Genomic DNA, 26,462 nt, shown 5'->3' with positions numbered 1-26,462 from the left:
CTTAGTGGGAACCAGATTGGCGCTACCACACAAGCTAACGTCATTGTTTTTCCTTATGTTTGCTGTTTTCTTAAAGGGATCCACAATTAGTTGTAACAATAGACTTTATTTGAGAAGATGTAAAGTCAAGACAGTAATAATACTGTAAACAGTTTATTTTTATTTTATTTTTTCCCCCTTATTTACAGACGTATACAATCAACCTCAAAAAAGTACCATAATGCATACATTATGTATTCACAACAGATACAGAAGTAAACAAAAAAAAAACGAGGGAAAAAAAACAACCCAAGATGAATCTAGACTTTAGCGGGGCAACTTGTCTGTACAACATAAAATGTTTTTTTTAAATATTTTAATAAAATATTGTCCCACGGACGCACCATGTTGTTTACACTGCAATGCATTCTGGGTAAATGCAGTACGCTCGACCCCATTGCGCTAACTCAGTCCAGCCAAAACAGCAATGAGTAACGTCGTTAAGCCTTTTCAATTTGAAATGGAGTGCGTTGATATTGATGTACAGTGAACCATCGCTATATCGCGGTTCACTTTTCACGATCTCGCTGCTTCACGGATTTGCATCGTGCATTGTGTTCTGCATTCTGATTGGCTAAACAGTCTCTCCGCTTCTTCTCTACCTGTGTGTCAATAATGTTGCGGTTTAATATGTATAAGTACGTAAAAAAGCTTGCCAATTTCAAGAATCTTTTTGCCCAGAAGAGAAACGAGCGACAACAACTACCGATAACTATCTTCTTCTCTCGAAAAAACGAGCTTTAGAAGAAAAGAAAAAAAACGCTACAGAGCGGAGTCAGGATGCAGCGGTTCAGTCAGAAGAGCAGTGAAATACACGTGAGTCGCTATTTGTCCTACTTTGTATTTTTTTCATAGTCATTTTTCATTTTCTCCCGTTCTAATCCAATGTCTCGGGTCGCGGTGTGCGGTGCTGATCTCCGCAATTTGAAACCTTCAGTTCGTATTGATGATTAAAATTATTATTTTACAGTACAGTAGTTATTTGTAAAAAAAACAAACAAACCCAAAAACCGTTTATACAGTACTTTTTTTGTAAAACAAATGCTTGGGCCTGTAAAAAGGTTTTGTTCTTTGGTTTCAATATATTATGGAGTTTTTTCATTGTATAATAATTGTAAAAAAGTATATATTAAAGGTTACTACTTCACGGTTTTCGCCTATCACGGGTTCTTTTTGGAACGTAACCCCCGCGAAAAACGAGGGTTCACTGTAGTTGTGAAATGGTGCTATATAAATGATGTTCCTAAAATATTTTAAATGAAGGATTCATTCCCTCCTTCTCCACAAACAACTGTACGCAAATGATTCAAAGTGGCTACAGTTAACAGAAGTGAAACCAAAAAGACTGAATGATAATTTTGGAAAATTCAATTAATTTGAAAATAATTAGCACTTTCCTAATATAAGACTGTCTAAAAGTTCCCAGTAAATGAGAAGGTGGTTCCTTATTGTTAGTGCCTTGATTTGGTAAACTAATACACTTCTAATTTGTTTACACCCTGGTTTACCTATCAGAAATGGAGGGTTGGGTAATAATGTTGCAGAAATCTGGATTGCTTCCTGAAAAAGTTTCTTGTTTTGGAAATGGTGCCTTAAAATAAGATACCTGCCTTTTACCTATCTATAAACTTTAAAATTTGTTGCCATGTCTGTTCTTGCTTTTTTACTTTTTATTCTACCCCTCTTGTTAGTATATTAAAATTAGAATAAACAATAGTTTTACCAGGGAGGCAGTAAAAGTGTATTATTGTTGTTATTAGGACTGAAAGTATATTTTTTTATAATCCCTTTCTCTCAATAAAGCGATTTTCTACTCGCTTTATGGTATGTCTTACCAGTGTGTTTCATATGCAATATAGCTTTACTCATTTAATTAGGCGCAGATGTCACATTTTTATACAAATGGTTTTCATAAAAATAAAAATTGTTTGGAAGATTATCATTTAAAGAATCGACGCATATCTTTGATATTTTAGATCATTAAGTTGTAGATTTACTTTCTGCTCAAACATACCCATGATTTGCTGTTCTCACCAGGCTGAAAGAAACTAAAGAAAATCGAGCAGGAGGCGGCTTGTTATTGTAAAAGCATTTCCAAAAATCCAGTATGAATTCCTTACACCGTGCCAAGCAGCAGACCCAGACACTTTCATATCACAATGTTTAACAACTCAGCGAGTCAGACTTTTCCTTTGGGTGTTAGTGAAGGCCAGAAACTGTAGTAATAGATGATTGATGCTCACCTACAAACTCTACCTAAATTTGGCAGGACGGCTGTTTTCTTTGTTCCATCACCACGGTGATGGAACCACTGGATTGGATTTGCTGAAAGCTTAGGTTGGCTCCAGCCCTGCTGTACCCTAAAAAAAGCACAAAGCAGGTTTACAAAATGGATAAATTGGGCAGGGTTATTTATGCCAGTTCAGATATGACAGGATGGCAAAGGCTTTATTTATATTTTTGCCACCTTTGTTTGTTGTAAATATTAGGATATCTAAGAAGAGCTTTCTAAATGTTTCTTTTACGAAAATTTGAAAATAACATATTGGTAAATAAGTTTGTATGTTTTCATTACATGTGAAAGGCTTGTTTGGTTGGTGTTTGAATCATGGCTTATTTCCTCCAAATTGGCACCAGAAATATGTGCAGAAATACATTTACTAAGTGGATGCATGCAAAGAGATACCACTGTTCACACTTCTGAGATTTTAATACCTCAATTATGCTGTTTACATGAGTTGTGTACCAGGTCCCCCATTCAAATTCTCATTTATACATCTCGTGGTTAAGTTTGATGAATAATTCATCTGCACACTGCATCCATCAACACTAATTACACTCTGTGCCACATCCAAAATATTCATTAGAACCAAATCCGTCAAACTTGGAGCTAAAATCTGATTCAGATATTTTCATTGATTTATTACTGAGAAAGTAGTGCTCTGGAGCAATATAATCCTCTGTTGTTCGGGTCTTTGGATTGAAAACTTGAAGTCACAGTCAAAAAGCTCTGGTTCAGTTTGTGTCAGATGTGTTAATTTAAAGCGCGGTACTGGATAGCAACAATAAAAATCTTCTGTCACATTCATTTTTGTTGTGCCAAATCTAAACACAAATCACTTTGTGGCATTTTTACATATGAGGAATTAAGTCCAATTTAGATCCAGTTATATTAAATTTAATCCAATTGTTATATTCATAAATCATACTCTCAGCCCACTAATAATAATTCAATTAGATTAAAACTCAGTCCAAAGGACATGTTTAAATTGCAGTCTTTTGAAATTCCCTCTCTTCCTGTCTCTCTCAATATTCATTCATCATCATAATATTGAATGTTATTTTAATAAAATAAAGCTTTATTAGTGGTTAGTTAGTAGCACTGCCAAAGTGCATCAGGGGCAGTAATTATTATTATTCTTTTTTGTGGTGAATTATCCTTTTTTTTTTCCCAGATGGAATATTAAATACAAGTTACCGCTGAGCAAGGAGAAAGAAGAAGGGAGAAACTACTTTGTCTTATGCAAAACAAACATAAAATGCCAACAGGGGAGCCCAGAAAAGTTCACAGATGAGTTGTCTGGAATACTTCGGCCTCATTAAGAGGAGCCAATGATGCACTAGTGTGCACTACAGAGTTGGAATGGACCAATGCTCAGCTGCTCATCCTGTCTTGACTCTAATTTGGACAACACAACTAAATAAAAATGCAGACACAAATAAATAAAAAAAGCAACTTAACTAATACAAAGAGCAAACGTGTTTCATTTTGATGGTTTAGTGTAGCAAAAAGTGGCCTCAAGCTAATATCTCTTTATAGCCATGGCCACTGAGGAAGATCTAAAAAAATAAATAACCATAATGGTCTGCTTCTTTAAGCGTGAGGAAAAATACACTGAATAGGAAATGACGCAAGAATGAAAAGAAATGAAAACTTCATTGTTTTAAGCTCATTTATTTGATCCAGGAATATCCCAGGTCACCTACAGTACATATTACAGGTTGCATGGTAAAGGTGTTTTTATACACATTTAAACCCTCATGTCATCAGGTTGTAAAACTAGGTGGCAAAAATAGCATGGCTTTTCAAATAAAACCTTCATCTTTAATGCCAACTGTGAAACTTTAAGATTACTGATTTTAGTTTTGCTCGTATCACAAAATATCATCCAAACTTTTAGACAGAAGAGAAGTCACCTTAAATAACAAATATTATTTTATTTATTTATTTTCCTTTATTTAATCAGGTAAACCCCGTTGAGATCTAGATCTCTCATAGAGGGACCTGGGCAAAACAATTTGCAATACATAGCAACCTGGTTACAAGATAAAAACAATTAATACATATGCACAAGTATAAAACAATAAAAACAATTTAGAAACAATGACACTGTTTCATAGAATCTTGTTGCCTATCTTTAAGAACAGCTCGAAATAAGTCCAGTGAAATCATTTCTGACATTTTAAGTTCAGACTGCAACTGATTCCATGGTGTGGGGGCCAACACACTGAATGCCTGCTTCCCTTTTTCAGTTCGAAAGCGTGGGACATGCAGAAGAATAATGTTATTGGAGCGAAGAGAACGAAAACTGACAGTTCTATGTAGGAGAGTGGATAAATATACTGGGGTTAGACCGAGTAGAGATTTATATATCAGGATCATTAAATGATTGTTTCTCCGTACACTTAAAGGAGACCATTCAGCTTTTGCGTACAAATCACAATGATGTCAGACGTCTACTACCGGTTATAAATCTTAAAGCGCAATGATACACAGCATTTAATGATTGAAGACATTTGGTCGAAGCATTCATATATAAAACATCTCCATAATCCAAAAGTGGCAGGAATGTCTCTGCTACCAATTTTCTTCTAGCTTTGAGTGTAAAACGAGATCCATTTCGATAATAAAACCCAATTTTCATTTTCAATGTCCGTAGTAGATTTGCTATGTGATTTTTAAAAGAGAGTTCATTATCTAGAATAAAACCAAGATATTTATAATTACTGACAAACTCGATTTGTGCTCCTACAGCAGTGGTAAGCAATAGGGAGGTTTCTGGTAGAAAAGAATAGAAAGCCACATTTTTGTTTTTTAAATAAGCTTCAGTCAGATTAGTTAGTGTTTGATTTATATAAGATGTAACCAACCTAAAAAGTGAAGCATCTAGTTGATTTTTTTAAAAGGGGGTGCTATGTATTTTCCTGGTACATTCTTCCATTTTATATCACACTCAAGTAACTATTACAATCACTACCACTAGATACCTTCAGTAGTTATAAAAGGGCTGTGTATCTCAAACAACTTAAAATAAATTTGAGTTCACATAATAGCTCCACTGAGCCCTGGAAATTAGACTCTTTAAGAACTGCCTACCCTTTCTGACACTCCCCTTTCAGCACATCATTACAACAATCAATCAAATTTATTTGGAAAGAACATTTCAGCAACAAGGGAGAAAAAAGTGCTTTATGTCAAGTTACATACAATCATGTTTTCATGATTTTATGATTTTCATGATTATGTTTACTGATTTTAGTCGTGCATGTATCACAAAATATCAGTTTTTTAGATCGAAGGCGTCCATTGATGCTATGTACAGTTGCTCTTCGGAGCACTGTAGTTCAAATTAAAAGCTCAATAGAAGCACAGTTCCACCAGATACTTGCTGATTGCTGCTGGAACTGTGCAGGGGAGGAGTGCTCTGTGGGAGAGATGGAAATTTTGAGCCGACTCTCCTTTCAGAGAGTCTGCTCTTGTGGCTCGGCTCCCAAAAAACCAGTCACACATTTACACGACACCGGTAACCGGAGTCTCTCACACTGGCACTTTTTGAAACCACATCTCAGAATGAAACTTTTCTGTAACATCCCAGTGTTGATTTGAAATACCTGCACAGAATGCACAGTTGCAGGGTTTATTCTACGCATATGAGGGCGGAAGACAACAAAAACAATGACTGACAGCGTTGTGATTAGTTGTGCTACTTAATCTGCTTAGTTTACCGCAATCCCTGATGAGGAATATATGTCACATGAGACAGGTTACTGTTTACAAGGTGGAAGCTAAGGCCTAGCATGACAACAACAGCTGACTGGAGGTGTATTGGTGGTGCCGTCTAAATATGGACATTTTCCCCAATTAACATCCGAAAATACCAGCAGTTTCGAGACAGAGGTCTCCTGTAAAGGAAGCTCCAAGGAGGAGTTCGTAAGTGTTTAGGCGTCCCAAATGGTTGCCAGATTCAAGGATTCCTCAGACATGCAAGAATGAGTCAAATCAGCATTTTGTTTTTGTTTTTGTTGAGGGAATTACATAACGTGATGTAAAACTTCAAAAATGTTGATTTTGCATAATATCACCCCTTTATTATTACACACACACTATGCTGTCAAAAGTATTTGGTTGTCCAGCTTCATGTACATGTGTGTGAACTTGTGTGACAACCCATTCCAACTAAGTGGAATAGCAATAACAACTTCAGAGAGTTTTTGAAGTCTTTATTCAAAGTTTGTATTTATGGGACTCATGGACCACATTTCCATGAGTCTAGCCTTCTTGCCTGACTCATAGTCTTTGCTCTATTTTAAGGTTAAATGGGTTGATGTCATGACTCTGTTGGCTAATTAAGATCTTATTCATCATACTTGCTCATCCATGTCACTGCTATTGCTTTGTGTATTGTATTAGAACAGGTTTCCAAATCCCACAGCTATTGACTATTCTTGAGTTCACCTGAAGGCCAAAATAATTTTGACGGTTTGTATCTGTTGACTCTGCAGAAAGGTGGGGACCTCTGCAGACAATGACAGTCAAACTCTGCTCTGTGATTTTTACTTGGCTCAGCACCCAATTAATTCCACTTTCTCCTGGCTATGCACAATGAAATATTTTGTAGCAGGACGTTTTACAGCGGAACGTTTTGCACAGGTGATATACCATTACGGTACAATGGAATTCGCTGAACTCCTGAGAGTTATCTATTTTTCCTCTTGCATGCCTTAGTGCTGCATTATTTAACTCTCTCCATGAAAGTGATTGGAAAACCTGAAATCAATGTTATGGTTGACCAAATACTTTTAAAAAGGGAGACAAAATTAGCTAGCAAAAGGCACACATCACACAAGATGAGGACTATATACTGCAGCTATTTGCTACCTCATTAGATTTTTGAAGCGCAAAAGAAAATCAATAAAAAATAATTAAAGCAAATCTTAAAGTTTGAAAATAGGATGGTTGCCAATGAAAAACAAAATATAGCCTTTGGGAGAGCTTGAGGTGCAGTTTTAAGCACAAAGCTATTTATTTCCCACATTAATTACAAATTTAAGATCTCAAGTACATTAAAATCTGTCATTTGCAGATGTTGTAAATATTTGTGCTTTCAGTGAGAATCCGCAACAACAATAAATACAGGCCTGGGTCAAAATAGTTAAGTTGCTCTTTGACAAATTTTCCTGCTTTTATGTCTTGCAGCCCTGGTGGCAAGCACTTCGGAGAAAGAGGCGAGATGCCCCCTTGGCCAGTTTCCATGTGGCAACATGAGTCAATGCCTCCCTCAAGCTTTGCAGTGTAACGGACACAAAGACTGTCCCAATGGAGCAGATGAATGGCGCTGTGGTAAGTACGATGCTCAGCTACATGGAGGGAGGGGTAGAGGTAGCCAATATTTAAAAAACTAATTAGGAATTTTCTGCAGCTCTGATTCACATTTTTGTGACATTGCTCACTGCCTGACCAGAATCACTGATTCTTAAAAGGTTGTAGCTAGTGTGATCATTTCTATCAGTGGGCACATCTGATTTCCTTGGCTTTTGGAGCCCAGGTGCCCTCTGCATATGTATGAACATATTGAATTTATCACTTCTTGAGCGGCTGCTGGCAGGGGGTGTTAACGTAGCAGCAGCCAGCAGAATGTGATTGATTGGTAGGTCTTTCCCCATTGGATGGCATTAGTCTTTATAAATACAGGCCTGAGTAAAACTCTCCCTAATAATGAATATATTAATTTATAATACATATTTAATAACACTGTATTTTAAAAAAAAACTTGACTCAGGAGACTATTTTCATAAAATATATTGTGAAATTCATGTATAACTGTGATAGATGATATCACTTCATTAATAGGTTGTATTAATGCAGATTTGTCTCTGTAGCACCTGCAGCTTCTTCCCCTTTGTCAAAATTGAAGCAAAGACACTGAATCAGGGTTTGCATATCTGTCTCTAGGGTTAAAAATAAGGTGTTTTTTAAATAAAAACCTAAAAACATAAGGCTGGTTGTGGGGTTACTTTGATGCCAAGGCTAGAGGAAGCCACATATAAAGTATCTGCAACATAATATTTTCAGACGTAATACATTTTATTAATTTCTTTGATACTAGTTGTAAAGCTGGGCGGCACGGTGAAGCAGCTGCTAGCAGTGTTTCCTTACAGCAAGTTGGTCCAGGACATGAATTCCACTCGGTGGGGAAAGGACCTTCTAAATAAAGCTTACATGCTCTCCCTGTGAGTGTGTGGGTTCTCTCTTCGTACTCTAGTTTGCTCCCACTGTTTAAAAATAAAATAAGAAAAATAATATAGATATATATCTGCATGTCTTGCAAATTGTTTGCCCAATGAGAGTTGATATCTTGCTCAGTTTCTTCTCACTCTTTAGTCTCTGGAAGACTTTCTCCTTTAAAGATTTGCTCACAAATCTTTAAAATATGAACAGTCAAAATGACTTCAGAGTTTGTTTTATTTTGTTCACCATAGCACTATGTTTATGGGGGGCAAAAAGGACGAGGCATAATGATTAACTTGTTTTGCTCTTTTGCAAGTTGGAAAATTATTCAAACTTACCTTCCAGTGAACAAAGAAACCTTCCACAATGTCAATTCACAATGGTAAGGCCAAAACTGAAATGTTGTAGAGATACTCCATACACACTTTCTGCTTCCACAAGATATAAAAAGGCAGTATAATGTTTTTTCCAGACAGTGTGATTTTATAACACAATCAAGTGACTGTTACCTTTAGTTATTATAAAAAGGCTGTATATATCAGCCTTTCTTTTCATGACTGAAAAGAAATTTGACTTTGCAATTTAGTGCCTTGAAATTGGGACTCTGTCTTTTCAAGAAGCTGCTCTTTCTGATGCTCCGCCTTCAGCATGTCATCACAACATTCCTCTATTAACTCTGAAATTACATTTTACCAGCGTTTTACTAAGAATTAGCTAATATAATGAGCTCAGCATACGTGCAGTTCCACCAGGTGTTTGCTAATTGCTGCTGCTGTTAGTCTAAAGGAGTGGTGTGCGTGAGTCCCAAGGGACGGGTGCTCTGTGAGGCAGAAGCTCGGCTTGGAAACTGCAACTTACTGGTAGGAGCTTTGTGGAAAAGGAAGCTCCTGGTGCAACCAAGCGTTTCTGCAAACAGAATGGTTGCTATAGGAGACTAAAGTATTTCTCAAACATTCATTAAAGAATCAAAGCAACACTTCAGGTATGTTTTTGATGAGGGATTAACAGTATAACATGATGGAAAGCTTAAAAAAAAGTAATTTCTACATAATACTGCCTCTTTAAGGAGAGAAGCAGGCCGGTGCTGCTCATTAAAGATCATCATAAACTGATCACCCTCAACGTGATCGGCTCCGTTAAGAGGAGACAGTTTCAGCAGTGGCCCAGTTAAACTCTACAGTCTAGACCTCAACCTGAAATGCCGTGGAGTGATTTTAGTAGAGCTGTACAAATGTCAATGAACTGAGCAGTGATCTGAATTGACTCCATAAGCCTGATTTAGTGGGACAGAAAATGTTACTGAGAGTTATTGTTGTGGAAGGTGAATTTATAATAATCTATAAGTGTTGGACAGCATATGATCCATCACTTAATAAACACTTTGTGTTTATTCACACAGTCCTTTTCCATACTGAGTTTATATTTGAGCAATAAATAATAGTGTGGAATCTGTTGCGTGTTTTTGTACATTTAGGGTTAGACTTAGATAAAATTTATATTGTTTTAAAATGTCCTTCTTCTGAATTAGATTTTGTTTTTTAGCTTTTAAGGTGTAACCTTCCCTTCATTAACTAACAGAATTATAATTAGACTTTTCTTGTTCATAAGGCTGCAGCCAGTGAGTGCAAATATTTAAATGGGCCAAAATTAAATATGTAACATTTTCATTTTGACTGTAAAATTCCACTTGCTAGATTTCTCAACTTGTAGAGGTCAATAGACCTCATTCATGCAGCTTATTCTTGCATCACCAACCTCCATCCTCCAGCTTTTTAACTCCATACAGTCGATGAGTTTCAGTATATGAATGAATGTAAAATTAAGCAATGACCTTTTGAGACTATTCCCAGTTTAACCTTGTGCCCAGTTGGAAATTGTCCTCCTGCTTTACTACTGTATGCTGCCAAACTTTCAACAATGACAGGCAGCTGCCACCTTAGTGCCCTGCAGGGGAAATGACCAGAACCTAAACTTCAATCAAATCTAATTTTGTTTTATTTACATAGCCTTCCTGCTCTATGTTAAGTGTATTCTTCATTAATTGCTAGCATAGCAATGTTATTGCTAGAATTATAGCTGGACTTAGAAACATTTCATGGAGACTGAAGGCCTTCTAAAATAAACCCAGCAATTTCCATGGGTAGCCAAACTGAACAATGGTCTTCATTGTCTACATTCCTGGTTCAATCAGGTGTAGTTTCAGGTACTACAATCCCTGTATCTTCTGCTCCTGACTTCTGCCAGATGTCAGTCACAGCAGCGGTTCTGGCTGCAGTAGGTACAGCTACACAGTTCCAAGTTATAGACTTTATTTAGTTTTCTATAAGGAAATACCATTTTGCCTGTGGTTCTCAGGTTCAACACAAGGTTTGATCAGGTCCCAACTTGCTACTTCCTATAGAAGAAGAAAAGTAGTTATTAATTCATAAAATATGGTAATTATTTGGTAAGACAGAAAACGTGGTAAACAGAACACATGCAAATAATCCGTAAAAATTTATTTTCATTGCACATAGTTTATTTTGACAATCAGTGAAAAATAATGTCGTTTTATTTTCAAAGACTTTCTCACAGATCTAGTCCCAAGCTGCTAAAATATATTTTTAACCCCAATTCTACTATAAATGGTGGATATTCTCCAGTTGGTGGGTATTTTAGATATAGTGGACTTGACAAGGTGTCCCTTCAATGAGAAGTTGTTCTGAAAATAGCTAAAGCTACTCTGGTTGACAAATGCCAGGCACATAGGTATGGTTTCTGCTAGAAGGCCCTGTTTCATAACAGTCTTGGCAACAGGCTACGAATAAATCTGTCAAAGCACTGGCCACAAAGTCAAGTTCATTTACCACCCCATTTATGATATTTACTCTCATAACATTATGCCATTAGTGTTCTTTGAGCAGTCCATAAACGTAGGAAAAATCTGAGTTTGAGGCGTCAAACCCAGCCAAACTGGCCCCCTCTAGTTACGGATTAAAAGTTTGCTCTTTAGAAAGTTGCTAAGCCCGTCACTGACAACATCAAAGCAACCATAGACTCTTAGTGCTAGACCTAGTGCTGTTATTTATAAATCATGCCACTAGAGTCATTTGGGGCAGAGTATTTTAATGTCTGCAATGACGGCCATTGTTTCACTCTGCAGCTCCAATTATATCGTAACTGCTCACGGCTCATGCTGTGGTAACTTTATCAACCGTGTAATGATAAAAGTTGGATGATTTTGCACAAATTTGCTTTCATTTATACTCTTTGATCTGTCCAAATCTTCATGCTGGGTTTTTACATCTGGTTTCATAAAATAAAGTGAGACTCAAGATGATTTAATTTGGCCGTAGTTTGAGTATAATGAAATATAATGAATTTGTAATTGGAGAACAGTACTTTAGAGTGTAACTCCTGATTTAAAACCTTTGAGATTTTATCTTTGAAAGAGGGAGGAAAAACATTCACTTTGTGCACTTATGACTAACTAAGTAACAGAGTTAGAGAAGAGGTGGTTGGTCATTAGGACAGAAGCACAAGTAGTCAAGATTTAAAAAGGATTATAAAAGGAAACACAGTCTGTTCCAAAAACAAACTGTCCTTGCTCATGGCTAGACACAGAAATGTTCCTCTTTGACATTATACTCAAGCCCCGACTCTTTAATCTATTACACAATGAGTCCACAGTCTCTGCTTTTGTAGTGTTTACATTTTTAACATGGATTTCATTTTGAACCTGTCAGAGGAGCATTTAAAAGGACAAATATGATATTTAAAGAGGTTATGTTTCTATTTTTGTTTCTAAGCTATTTAACTATTATTGTAATTTAAAAATTTGCAACAGTGACACCAAACAAAATCAAATATCTATTTGTTTTAAATCCTGTATTACAGGATGTACAGAAAATTAATGGCTTACGATGACATGAGATCTCATATTTGTTCCGTTAGCTGAGACAAGAAAGTAGTGAATTTAGATTTAAAAAATTATTACATCCAGATTTTTTTAGTAATAGGAAAACAGATATCTAAGTGTCAAAATATAATAAAACAATATCAAAAAACATATTTATCTTTACATTTGACAAAAGATTTACGCTCATTACACTCAATCAGTAGGTAAGCCTTTCTCATAATTACTGACCAGCTGTTTGTAGATCTGTAGTGATATTTATATAATTTATATTTGTTGACCAGCCTTTAGAGTCGGACCTCATTGTCATCAACTTAATCTTTATCTTCAAAAGATTCAAATTGAGACTCTGACTGGTTCACTCTGAAACAAACAAAAATAGACAACATGAAAATCTCCCAAACAGTAACAAACAAATCCAAAGTTAAGGTCTCTGAGACCCTGTGGCACACTGGTTGTGTAAAAACAATATTAACAGGGGGTTTTGACAAAAACTGAATGAAGCAAAAGAGTTCATGAATACAGGAAAGAGTTGTGACTTGAACAAGAGCTAAGTCAGTCTAATTGACTAATGAATCACAGTTGTGAGTTGTTAGAAGACTGGGGCAACCGAGGGGAAACTAGCAGAGCCAAATCCGTAAATTACAACAAAGAAAGGACAAAAAACCTGATAAATCAATGACTGAGCAAAATAAATATTGTCAACAAACATAGGCAAGGCAAAAATGGACAGCTGCTATCCTGAACGTCAAAATCGTAAAAATCTTCAAACCATAATGGTAACATCCCGCCAAGGTACAGTTCTGGTTGTCACATAAAAGAAAGTCCAGAAGTGATCTGGAAAAAAGGATAAAAAAGAAATAGTCAATGAAGATGACCTGGGGATGTCAAGAATAGTACAAAAAACATCTATCCACAGAGACTAATATCTGTTTGGACAGTTTCATTTGTCTGTTCATGGATGTCTCCGCCATGTTTATTTCTCTTGCAACTGGCTCTGCTTAACGATGACCAGCGGTGCCCTCCTCTGGATAGCGGGCACACTACATGCACTTTGATAGTTAAGCGAATGGAACTGATTTTAATCTAATCCACAATAGATCGCAAATTGATTTATTGTTTGGATCCTTATTCACAACTCTCAATGGCAGTAAGAATCAGGCGGATGTGTTTCATCCTCAACCTTCGTACCAGAAGCAGGAATTTGAAGCACATTTCTTCTCAGCTTTAGTAACAACAGCAACGTGAGGTTATAGGTCAACCTTGACTCCTTTGGCTAGAACTCAGTGTTCTCATTCTGATGTTATGTGTGAGGGTCATAGGTGAAAATAGGCCAGGTCATATAGCTGCATCAAGCTGTGGTAGGAGTAAAGTCTAAAAATATACAATAATTACATAGTTAATATATCAGTAGGCAGTGTTGGGTAGTAACGGATTACATGTAACGACGTTACGTAATTTAATTACAAAAAAAGAGTAACTGTAATTCGTTACAGTTACAATGAGAAAATATGTAATTCAGTTAGTTACTTCCGAAAATATTAAGAATTACAAATTTAGTTACATTTTTAAAAAATTATGAACAAAAACCTTTGCGAAATATGTAATGATATTTTTATTGCTTTGCGCCCTATATCGCCGTTTCCCGCTGCGGCTCCTTGTCTCTATCATATTTGCCAGCCGCAATGCCACTGATGCTCCATCCTGTGCTGGCGGAGCCTCCTGGAGGAACAGCAGGCGAGAGGACGGTTCCATTTCAGCTCAAGCAGCGCATCAAAAATGACAGCCTTCCAGCACTGGAAATATAAGGAGCATTTCATTTACATATGTGAAAATGGCTCAAATTTAACCGTGCAGTGCAAGAAGTGTTTGCCGGCTATCAAGAACTTGTCCACGTCGAAGCAATCTATGTCAAACCTGAGGAAACATTTAGAGGTAAGTGCAACTCACTGATAGACGAAGCGTATTGTTTTACGAATATTTGACTGTTTGGTGTTGATGCATGACAAACGTTGGAATCAATCAATCAATCAATCAAATTTTATTTGTATAGCACATTTCAGCAGCAAGGCATTTCAAAGTGCTTTACATCATAACAAACACAGAATCACAATGCAATATAGAATATAGAGTTGGAATCTATTCTTTCCCATGAGACATTGTATGCAATGTGCCAGTGTTATGGTTTTCATGATGAACATAAAGTAAACTAGAAAATTCCTGAAGAAATTTAACTGGGGCCTGCCAAAGTGTGCCCGTCGGTTTGGACCCAGCGTTCTGATGCTAAAAATTAGCATCAATGCTAAGCTTAGCTAAATAGTAGTCATTAGCTTGTGGAATTTTATAACTTGCTTCGCAAGTCAGTCAGTCACTACTCTCCTTATGCATTGCTATGGGCAGGCCCCAATTAATGCTACTTTGTACATATAATTATTAATTATAGTATATTTTTCTTCTATTTTTTTTTCTCTCTCTCTTTTCAGAGGAAGCATCCAGGCGTTCTTCTGAAAGAAGAACTCTTGGCACTACGTTGTAGTGTCCACAGCTGTTTTGCTTGTCTAACACAGTGATTGTGTGATTTTGGAAAACTATTGTTTTTCCCGTTTTGATTTTGAATGATATGTTGCAAACACTTCTATTTTTGTCAACATTCCATTGACTGTTAAATGTTCAATGACTAACTTGACTACCCATCGTCCATCTTAATTCTTGATGCACTGTATTGTGCCGTGTTTAATTTTACAAGCAAGGGTGTGCAAAGAAAAAATCAAGAAAAATAAAATGTGATGTAAAAGTCTTACTTTGCTTATTTATTACTAAACTAGAGCACTTCATTGTCATTGCACATGTATGAAGTAATGAAATGCAGTTTGGCATCTAGTCAAGTGCAACGTGTGCAGATTGTACAGCATGCAGTATTTAGAGATAAAATGCAGTTATTCACAGCTAGGGTAAGGAAAGATGGTTGATAGATATGTACAGCAGAATAAATAAATTACCCCTAGGGAAATGCATGTATGTGCAGAGCCACTGTAGATAGGGCTATACAGGTGCGAATTGAAGAGGAACACTGTACAAATGTTGGAATGGTACAGTAAGGTATGGATAGAGGGGAAGGAAAGACTGGTCTTTGGGAAGAGTTCAATAAGGTGACCGCTGTAGGAAAGAAGTGGTTTCTGAACCTGCTTGTGTTAGTCTGCAAACTGCGTAAATGGTAGAGCCTGGGGGAGGAGCAGAAAAGAGTATGGCCCGATGAGAGGAGTCTGAGAAAATCTTACATGCCTGGTGCTGGCATCTCTTCTTGTGGACCTCCTGTGATTGCCTGTCAGCAATTCCCTCTCAGCTTAGTGCTCTTTTAAGGTTCCCACTCAGTTCTCAAAAATTAAATGTTGAACATGGGTCAATACTCATTAAAACCTCAAAGTAATCAAAAAGTAATCAAAAGTAATTAGTTACATTACTTTTTAAAAGTAATCGAAAAAGTTACACTACAATTACATTTTAAACAAGGTAACTGTAACGGATTACATTTTTAAAGTAACTTACCCAACACTGTCAGTAGGTAAGTCTTAGCTGATTTGGTTTAATTTAGTTATTCCAGATAATAATTTTCTAGAAAAAGAGGTAACATAATTTTTATATTGTAAAAAATCTACCCACATGGTGGTTCTATATGTACGTGGTCATTGCAGTTCTTTGATATTGCAAATATCACATTGGATAAAAGATGACAAAGAAAGACATTTTAGGAAAGCTATGAAGTTTAATCTATATGGAAGTTCAGTCTCATTCAGGTAAATAGAATTTAAAAAGTTCAGGGGGCAAAATTGACGTTATAAAGCTTGTTTAATTGGAGATTCAAAGATTTCTCAAACATGTATGAGACAATCAAAGCAAGACTCAAGGTATAGATTTTACATAATACCCCCATTTAATAAGGGCACCCTAAACGTTTGTGTCTCTTTGTGATTGAACTGCGAACAATATGTGATATGTGTCAGATGACAGATGACACAGTAATGGAGAGCTTAAAATTTTATAACAGTGAGGCTACCAGCCAGAAGAAAGAAATGATGTGTAAGGGAAAACATCAGGGCCTAAATGCTTCCAAACCAAATAGGATTTCAAAAAAGAAGTGAACAATGATTTTCAAACATTGTGTCAGAATCTCAGTCATGTCTAAATCTGGGCTTTAACACGTGAAAATCCTTTGTTCCAAATCCTCTAACAGCATCTCTGGCTGTCTGTGTAGGAACACTTTTCTCAACACTGAATCTCTGTCAAGACTTTTACAGCTTGTAACATTTTATTTTTTATCAGGATTGCCCTGGGTTTAGCTCCTTCCTCCCATCAATCCTGACCAGTTCCAGGGCCTTCTACGGGAAAGCATACCACAAGCATGATGCTGCGAAGAACATGTTACATCATGGGAATAGCATCTTTAATGCCTTGTGCAGTCTTATGCATATAGGGATTTGGGTGTAACTCAAAAAGTTTTACTTGAATCTCCTTTGACCAGCACATTTTTTTTTCTACATGTTTCCCTGCATGCCTTGTGGCAGACTACAAATTACTTTCATCTTTACATTGCAATATTCTGTAAAGGCCTAATGCTTTGGATCTCTGCAGCTCCTCTGGAGTTACTAGGGAAATCTTGGATGCTCCTTTGATTAATGGCCAGGTTTTGAAGTTTAGACAGGTTTCCATGTCTTGGGAGATTGGCAGTTATGCCACACTGCTTTCAACTTCAAATGATGGATTGAACAGTGCTCCGTTTGTCTGTCTGTACCAATTTAACCTCACTGGAGAATAGATGCTAACATTTGTCATTAAACTGGACAGGTCACCCATCCATATCTGGGCAGCACATTGACACACAGGACAAACTACAGTGCAAACACATGGTCATAGCTTGGCAATTAAAATGAAGCCAATCTACCCAAGTTAGGGTGACTGAATACCCTCCGCTCCCCAGACATGTTCACTTTTCATGTTCTGTCTGGGACATCCAGGGAGATTCACTCATTGATGGAAATGTCTGGATTTTCGTAGTTTTTCAGGGGCTTCAGTTCCTAAATTAACTTGTGCGATGCATGGAATACAGCAGCTTTTCTTTTATTTGTGGTTAGATGTTATCCTAGACGAAACAGATAGTGGACTGCCAGCGCTGCAGCTGATGTTTATAAAGCCCAATGACGGTGAAGTGCATGGCATCCCAAATATCTAATAGATCACATGGACACAAAATTATTTAAAAGGCTGTGCAAAGGGAGAGTTCATCTGTAAAATTGACAGAGGAAGATGTTTTTTAAAATGTTTTATGAGACTTCTGCTCTTTTATTTTTAACTGTTACATTTTGGCCAGGTTGATCTAAAAAGTGAGCTACTATTTTCTAATCTACAGAAGACTAATAACAAGGATGTATTTGATTTGAGTCAAAGACTAAAAGAAATAAAGTGTAATGAGGTATTTTCCTTGACAGTGTATAAAGACTTTTTTTTTTTATTTGGAAACATAAAAGTAATTTCTCTGTGTTATGAGATCAGACTGTAACCTTTAGATCAGTGTAAGCCCTACTTACCAATGGATAACAGATATGAGTCAAAGCTTTGTGTGCAAACTAATTCCAGGGCACCACAAACGTCTTTTTCCATTAAACCCACTTTAGTTATCAGTCTGGTCCCAACCTTCCCTAACAATTCCTTGCTGCTCTGGAAAAATATCAGAAACTTGCATTTCACTTCACAGATGGCACATATTTCTAGTATTTGAATATGGATATTAATATCTGTCACTTTCTCTAATTTACAAATCATTTTTTATTCTTATAAACTAAATGCTACTAAGATACTTAAAACAGCTTTTAAACTACTGTTACTTCAAGCATTTATTGTTGGTTTTCAATTAATTACTTTTCATCTTTTAGTTCAATAGCATGTGCAATGAAAAGAGATTGTTTATTTCACCCGTGGGGTGTTTCTCTTTTCATTTTATCCATAACAAGATGACACTTATTTGTCTGCCTGTGGTTCCATCTAAACAGAGAGCCGTCTTGCGCTGCATTACTTCTTGTCAGGTGGCCTGTCCTTGTTTTATACTGTGTCCCACTGCCAAATAACAAGGATTATCAACACATTCAACAATACACTGACATAAGTTTTCAAACCCATCCTGTTCTTTGTTATTTATATGAAAGGTTGAAATACCAAACGCCATCTTTATCCGGTTTAAATATCATTTTTTTACCACATGTGTGAAAGTCCAACTCTATCCTCCTTGTACTTTGAGAAATAACACAAAAAAGCTTCCAGTACTTTTGTGAAGTATGATTATTTTAAAATGTCTGGGATTTAGACAAAAAGCAATTACAGTAGGCTATTATATTTGGAGATGTCTTATATCACACTATGGTGCAGTGGCATTGAGCTGTTCATGCAGAGAAAACTTGCTGCTTGGTCCATGTTGCAAAGTAGAATGGGCAAAGATTTCAGTTTCCTTATATGAAGAGGAATGAAACACACAATGAATAACTTTCAACTATAATTACAATTGAAGCCAATTCAACAAAGTATTAACTCGTGGGCTGAACACAAATGCAAACCCGACTGTTCACATTTTTTATGTGCAAAATGGAGATCTGGGTTTATTCTCCATCTGCTTCACATTTATGCTCTAGTCTGCATTGGTCTATGGCAGGGGTGGGTAATCCTGGTCCTCGAGGGCCGGTGTCCTGCAACTCTTAGACGTCTCCCTGATCCAACACACTTGAATCCAATAGTTGAATCAGTTCCTAAGTGAAGTCAGGTTCTCCAGAGTCCTGCTAATGACCTCATTATTTGACTCAGGTGTGTTGAAGTAGAGACACATCTAAAAGTTGCAGGAGACCGGCCCTCGAGGCCTGGAGTTGCCCACCCCTGGTCTATGGCAAAAAATCCCAATAAAATGCATTCAAGCTTGAGGTTGTAAAGAGACAAAACATAAAAAACTTAAAAGGGTATGCAGACTTTTGCAGGATATTTTTAAGTTTTGGTGTGTTTTCAATTTAGCTTTTTGTGTCATTGAGCAAATAAAATTGAAAATGTCTTTGACCTTACAGGCTTAAAGCCCAAGCTAAGTTTAATTTTCCATGCATGTGCTGTTCTTGGATTTCCTGGAAACATCTTGTGTGCACCGCAGGCTTTCCTTTTTTCTTTAATTTTTGTTTGATAAAAACAGTTTTTAAATCTTTTCCTCAATACTTTCTATATAGGTTTGATAGCTTCAAGGAAGGACTAAAAATATTGTTGCCTGAGATTTACATTTTCAGATCTAGACATTCAGTTAGATAGCAGTGGATTTTTTTATGTGTAAATAAATACATTTTATTTATATAGCACCTTTCACTGGTCAGAAAATCACAAATGCTTTACAACAAAAACAAACATTAAAAACACAGATGATAAAGCATCTGTGTTTTTAAGCTATTCTGAGTAAATGAGTCTTCAACTTCCTCTTAAAAGAATCAATAAGACTGCACACAGATGGAGGCAAACCATTCCACAACCTGGGGAGGCACTGCTCTGAAAGATTTATCTCCTCTGGTCTTAAAAGTTTTTGAAGAACCAATAAAAGCCTTTGACTGGAGTATCTCAGAATACAAGAAGAGCTGTAGGGGTCTGGAAAGTCAGAGATAAAATGAAATTAAAAAATAGGAATTTCAAAATGTACCAGCAGCCAATGTAGAGATTAAAATTGGAAAAGTGTACGCTTTCTTTTTTGCAGCAACATTTTGAGCTGTCTGGAGATAACTGAGATCTTTCTTCTTCAAAATAATAAAGAAGACTGTCGCTCTGGAGTGCAAGTCACAGCAAGCGCATCCGTCAAAAAATGAAGAACAAATACATATAAGTCGCATTTATTTAAAAATGTTAATGTGTTCGCTTGCTTTTCAACAAACTGACAGAAATCCAGGGTGGTAAAAAGGCAGATAGCAGTGACACCAAGAAGACACTTCTGTAAAGACATTTTTATTCATTTTCTTTGCAACTACCAGTGTGACTTGTAGTCCAGAAAATATGGTAGAATAAATGAAAGCATGAACAACCATCTCTAATTCTGCTTTTGAGAGCAGCCGTGAAGACATAATGGCTGTAACACAGGATTTCAGATAGAACGGCGTAAAAGGTGGGGAAGCACTGTAACCCGAGGTAATGAAAGAAAAGTAATCATGAAAAATTTCCTGAACTTTGAATATGGCAAATTAAACTCACTAAACTTGGATCAGAATCTAACTCACGCTTTAGTTTAGTGTCCTGCAGAGACAAGGATGTTCGAAACTCAGCCCAAAAAGACACCAGTCACAAATCCAATTGAAACCAGTTTCACAGTACAATAAAAATGGGTTATTCTGGCCAAAATAAAATCTTTGTGTTTAATTTAAAGTTTGGATCCCTCTGTTGTGCCTTGCTGTAACACATCTAATCTATCCTCCTTGCTGAGAAAGCTGATGCACCAAGGTTTTCCATTACACCCGTTTGTCTGATTGAAACAGCACATAAAAAGTACCACAGGGTCACAGATTTTTATAGTGTACAATGACAATCACTTCTTACAACACTGCTTAAAAAAATGACAACAAAGGAAAGTTACCTTGGCTCTGTCAATGTGTTGATTAGTTCTAACCTTAAAGGAAGACTGGAAATACCCACACAGAGATGTTTGCTAGACTGCTAAACATTGTAAACAACTAGATATGGAGCATTTACCAGTATCAAGGTTTTTAAACCACCAAGGATATCCTGCAGAACATTGTATCTGATTAATATTAACATAATATTAATCAGATACAATTCAAGATTTTCTACCCACATCTTTATTAACTCAAAAGATTATAAAACAATGTAAATGTCTTTTCTTTTTTTTAAAATAAGCTTCTATCCTTTAGATTTTATTAAGAAATTTGAATGTTATTTATATTCAGTGGAAAATCTTTGTTTTTTCCAGGCACATTTTAGAGCTCAATCAACCAAAGTAACTGTTACCTTCAGTTGTTATAAAAATGCTGTACATATAAAATATGAATTAAAATAAATTTTACTTCATAATTTAAAACCTAATTATTGGCCATTTTGTTTCTTTAAAAAGCTCCTGCTCTTTCCGACACTCCACCTTCAGCAAGTCATCACGGCATTGCTCCTCTGTTAGCCCTTTAAGATGATTCTTAGGAGCAGGCAGAAGTTCGGAAGCTTGGAAACTGCAGCTTTGAGGTGGAGTTTTGTCGAGGCGGCACTTGGTTCCACCAGGCGTTTTGCACAGCTGAATGGTTGCCATGAGAGATTAAAGGATTTCTCAAACATGCAAGAAAGAATCAAGTCGACACTCTGAGTATGTTTTTGATGAGGGAATAACATCAGAACGTGATGTGAAGCTCAAAAAAGTTGATTCTACATAATTCTACCCATTTCATAATAAGCAGATTAATACAACTTTGCGTCGTGCATTCTCATTTGGTTTTCTCTGTGCTGACCCAACCTTCAACTAAATAATTTTGGCCCAAATTTTGGGTGGGACTCGGGTTGAACTTTGGCTATAAATGTAAATTCTATTGGTAAGAGAAATCACTACATCTGTCCTGGTGGTTCTTGTGCTTGAGAAGATGCTTCCCAGTCTCGAATGCAGCCGTCGGTCAGTCAGCTTGTGATTCACTGACAGGTGGAGGCCATAGCTGTGAGCTTTTGATGGAGGATGCCTGGGTTGATGGTGTTGAAGGCAGAGCTGAGGCCCACAAACAGGATCCTGGCTGAGTTGAGGTGGTGGTGCAGGATGAGGTCTAGTCTCATCATTTGCCGACTCGTTTGACCTGTGAGATCCTTCAGATGCTTCAACACCAGTTGACCACAAAAAATCCTTTTCAAAGGATCCTTTGGTTTTTTGGCTCTAGTAGCCTCTGTTTCATAGCTTGACAGGAAACAAGGCTGTGAGAGAGTAGGAAAACATGTGGCAAATGTCAACATCCAAGGATTCAAACCTGTAATGGCCCTCTTCAAGGATCGAGGTCTCCGTATTACCTCCTTCACCACCGCCCCAAGAGGTGTTCAACATCTGACTGAAGCTTCTCAGGCATGAGTGGAAGATGGCATGAGGTCATGAAGCTTTCCTGGTGTTCTGACCATGAAAGAGCCTGTTTGCTACCAGTTTCATTTGAATAAAACTTTAAATAACTGTGGTAAGAACTCATAGCTGTTATTGTGTCCACCATTAGGAAAACCACTGAGGATGTGTTTAAGAGGGAATTTTTGTGTGTGCCTTCTCTTTGACTTGAATAGCAGTTTATTTTATTTTTTTGTTTTCATTCTTTAGTGCTTTAGAAATAAGAATGACTGAAAACGCTAAAAAAGTAACGACTGTTTAATGTCTGAACTGTACCTAGCTGAAAAGGGTAAGCTTGTACAGCCGTATTTTATTGCCCATCATAAAAGAGGTACTTTAAAGAGCTTTTTTTTGGTTTGTTTGTTTCAGAAGGCGGCACTTGTCATAAAAAAAAGTTTAAAAACCAGTGATTTGGAAGATTGGAGTGCTGCAGGCGAGGGATAATGCTGCTGTCAGGACAGAAATGCAAACAGAGAGTTACATCACATGGTACCAAGAACAAATGCAACAACAGGGCATGAACTGGGAAAGAGACACAAATGGGATTATGACAAACATGTTTTTCAGAAAATGCTAATTTCCCTGATAAATAGGGAACAACAGGGAATGTTAAATCAGTTACAAAAATATTTTGTAACTGATTTAACATTTTCAGAAGTGTGATTTCCTGGATGTTGGTACAGCACAAGATGTCAGGCTGTTTCTAGCTCTTTCAGTCACTCCAATCTAAACACAGCATGAGGGATGTGCAGTAAAAGACGTGGTTGATGGGCAACAGGATGTGTAACAGCTGCATTACCACCGATTGTAAATCTGGCGCTTATGAAACAGTTACTTATTAGAAAAATCCTACAGGTAGTTTATTTAAGACCTGTATTAAATTTTATTTTATTTTATTGACTCAAAAATGAATAGTTCACTAAAATAAATCATGAATGAAAAGGAGCAGAAAGTAGTATAAACTTATATTGACATATTTCAAATACAGGAGAAATGCACAAAAAACATCAGCTTAATCAATGCTACCTCAATTCATCACCATGATTTTCAAATTTCTTTTAAATGCAGAAAGAAATTTACATCGTTTTATCTCACTGTCAAGATTGTTCTATAAACTTTAACTGAAATCCATCAATGTCATTCTGAATCTAAATCTTTTTAATATCTCAGTGGATTTTAAATTATATTTGCCTTTCATTAGATGTCTTATTTGGACACTCTTCTACAGTTTGTAGCAATTTACTCTTCTTTTCATATCAAGAAAATTCTACCAACATGATCAACTACTGCTAAATAAGATGCTTTGAAAGCTGTATGGAAAATTAAGGAGGAAATTCAGATTGATCAGATGAAAGTGTTTATTTTTTGTTTCATTACAATAGGTTTTGATTAATCTATGCAAAATTCCCCTTAAAATTGGGCGGCTATAAATCACATGGAAAAACTTTACCTTGAGAAACAAAATACTCAGTTAACGCCTTGTTATAAACATTTACTTTTTTTTATTAATTCTCTACAAAACTAAATATAAGACTGCACTACATGCGAGGTGAATTATGATTCATTCAGAAGTAAAAAAAATCTTAAGAAGGCTCCTCAGCGCTTGTAAATTCTCCACCATACACAACATTTATTATTAAAAACTCCTGCAGGGTACCAGCCTAAACACTTAAAAAAATAACCAGATTAGGTGGAGAAAAATGTTTTAATGGATTTCAAAATCTTCTATTTAAAATCAGCAACTTGTCGTTTGATTTGATTTGCAGGTGATAACATTGGTTTGGCAGACTTCATTGGAGAAACCCTTCAGAACCAACCAGCGATTTCTTCTTTTCTCAATGAATGTTGTAAGTAATTCTCATTATGTGTCAGTTTGTGTTTTCTCTGTGCATCAAGTCAAATATTCATTAGGTGGGAATTATTTCTTAAAGTCTATAGAAATCTGTAGATCCAGGTTCTGCAGTTTTACCATCTGCAAGCAAAATGCCCTGGGCAAGCCTTCTGCTAACCTCCAAATCCCAGTACAGTGCAGCTTGTGAAACAATTAAAACCTAAAATTCCTCAAAAATAAAGGTAGCACTGACACTAAATGTCGAGATAAAGTCAAATGGTAACTTTTGCTTCACTGTATTTGGCCTCAGCGTGACTGGCAGCAAGCAGATCCTAATCTCCCCATTTAGCAGCAAGCAGAGGGTGCCTACTCAATGCCCAGGGGTAAAAAACTCCTGTTGGCTGCAGACACATAAAACAAACGTTCTGGATCAAATTACTCATAATTTGTTTATGGTGCTTGCCCCTCAAACACATCTAATGCTGCTGTTGGCCACTACTCATATGGACTGCATCAAAAGCTACTACTACAAAAACATTGAGTCTATAACCGTATTGATCAAATGCAAGGCAATATGAAAATTATCTTCAATTTTAAAAGATTGACTTTCTTTTAAAAATGTGTACATAGTTTGTCAAAAATGCTTGGAATGATTCAATTTCAGTTTCACTTTATTTTTGCAAGTTATCAACATTACACACAGAAAACAAAATAAAAAAAAATACTTTACAAACCCATAATTTTCCAAAAATGGAATAGGCTGAAGCCAAGGCTTATACCCTGTTAATGAAGTTGGCAGCCTACAGTAATAAAGTGTATCTTCTGTCCCTGTGCACGCATACATACGTACACATACACATATTTATATTTAAATATGCATGTCTATACATACATACACATACATCACTTACATACATGGTTATATGGTGCATATGTACAATTACATAATTGTATAGGCTTTTATTATTTTACAGTTCAAGTCTCTTTTAAAGCTCAGTAAGAAAGGAATTAATTTTAGGTCATCATTCAATTCATTCCACTGTGTCATGCCATTAACAGAAAAAAACATCTAAATCTTACCTGGTTGTTGTCTTTAATTTGTTCAAATATAAGCAAATCTCTCAAACTACATATATACTCGATGTGCTGCTAGTTTTGCAGGAGTACCCGGAAAGTTGTGACTGCATCCAAACAGACATCAAGTGTGTGGAGGTCAACCTCGAAGATGTTCCCCTGGTTTCACCAAATGTCACATGGCTGTAAGTTCAACACTCTTAATCTGGCTGAAGTTTTTAAATTCTTCACATTCTGAAGAGAATTATTGTGTTTCAGGAGCTGAATCTTTATGAAAAGTTTCTAGATGCACTGATTTCAAAGAGACACATTTTTGTTTTCTGTTTACAAGCAATCATGATAACTGGTGGCTTTGCTCAAAATGTTGAAACTGACACAGATTAAGAAATGCAACATTTATAAGGGACTCTTTCCCCCTCACAGAATGTCTCTGTACCCTTTTTTCATTTCATTAAACCAATTTTCTTATCAGAGTAAATTTAAACATTTTCCAATAAATTTGTTTTTATGAATATGAAAATATCCTGCTTGGTAACATATAAAAACCGTGTAAACTAAATATATAGTTCTGATATATTTTGTGGGGAAAACCGCCAACAATCTGTTCTTTAAAATAGAGTGTTGACTGCTTTAGAGCTCTAAATATAATTTTGAACAAATGTTCTGTTTTGCTCACTGTCTCTGCATTTTCCACCACACTGTAAAACTAGATTAATTTGGTTTCTTAAATTATCCCTTCTTTTCCACCAAGTGGATGCTCAAAAATGAAGGTCATTTTTCTTTGGGACTTTAACGTCTTCTTCGTAAGTGTAATTAATTTAAAGATAATTTTAAAAATAAAGATTTAGAGGGTAGGCTGGTTTTGTTAGGGCAAGGGAAAATGATTATTTGTTTATGTGTTAGTAAATATGATTTGTAATATAATTCTATTAATCTTCCCAATGACAAACTGGATGCTGCCATGCCTTTCTTTTCTCTCAGACAT

At 36.3% G+C, this 26,462-nt stretch overlaps 1 protein-coding gene and 1 long non-coding RNA gene across 2 annotated transcripts in view; both read left to right on the top strand.

The window, feature by feature from the left end:
- Nucleotides 1-26,462, top strand: part of rxfp2a (relaxin family peptide receptor 2a) — a 90,009-nt gene that overhangs the window by 11,629 nt on the left and 51,918 nt on the right. Inside the window, exons 2-4 of the mRNA XM_032577181.1 lie at nt 7,517-7,660; nt 24,339-24,419; nt 25,557-25,662. Coding sequence (XP_032433072.1) covers nt 7,517-7,660; nt 24,339-24,419; nt 25,557-25,662 — 331 coding nt within the window. The remainder of the gene's footprint in view (nt 1-7,516; nt 7,661-24,338; nt 24,420-25,556; nt 25,663-26,462) is intronic.
- On the top strand, nt 13,984-15,240 carry LOC116728864 (uncharacterized). Its single transcript, XR_004341038.1, has 2 exons — nt 13,984-14,378; nt 14,927-15,240. It is a non-coding gene; the product is annotated as an uncharacterized LOC116728864 (long non-coding RNA).

This window comes from Xiphophorus hellerii, chromosome 11 (assembly GCF_003331165.1).
Source record: "Xiphophorus hellerii strain 12219 chromosome 11, Xiphophorus_hellerii-4.1, whole genome shotgun sequence".
Lineage (NCBI taxonomy): Eukaryota > Metazoa > Chordata > Actinopteri > Cyprinodontiformes > Poeciliidae > Xiphophorus > Xiphophorus hellerii.
The sequence above is the reverse complement of the archived record's forward strand: the minus strand, read 5'-3'. Positions and strand labels throughout refer to the sequence as shown.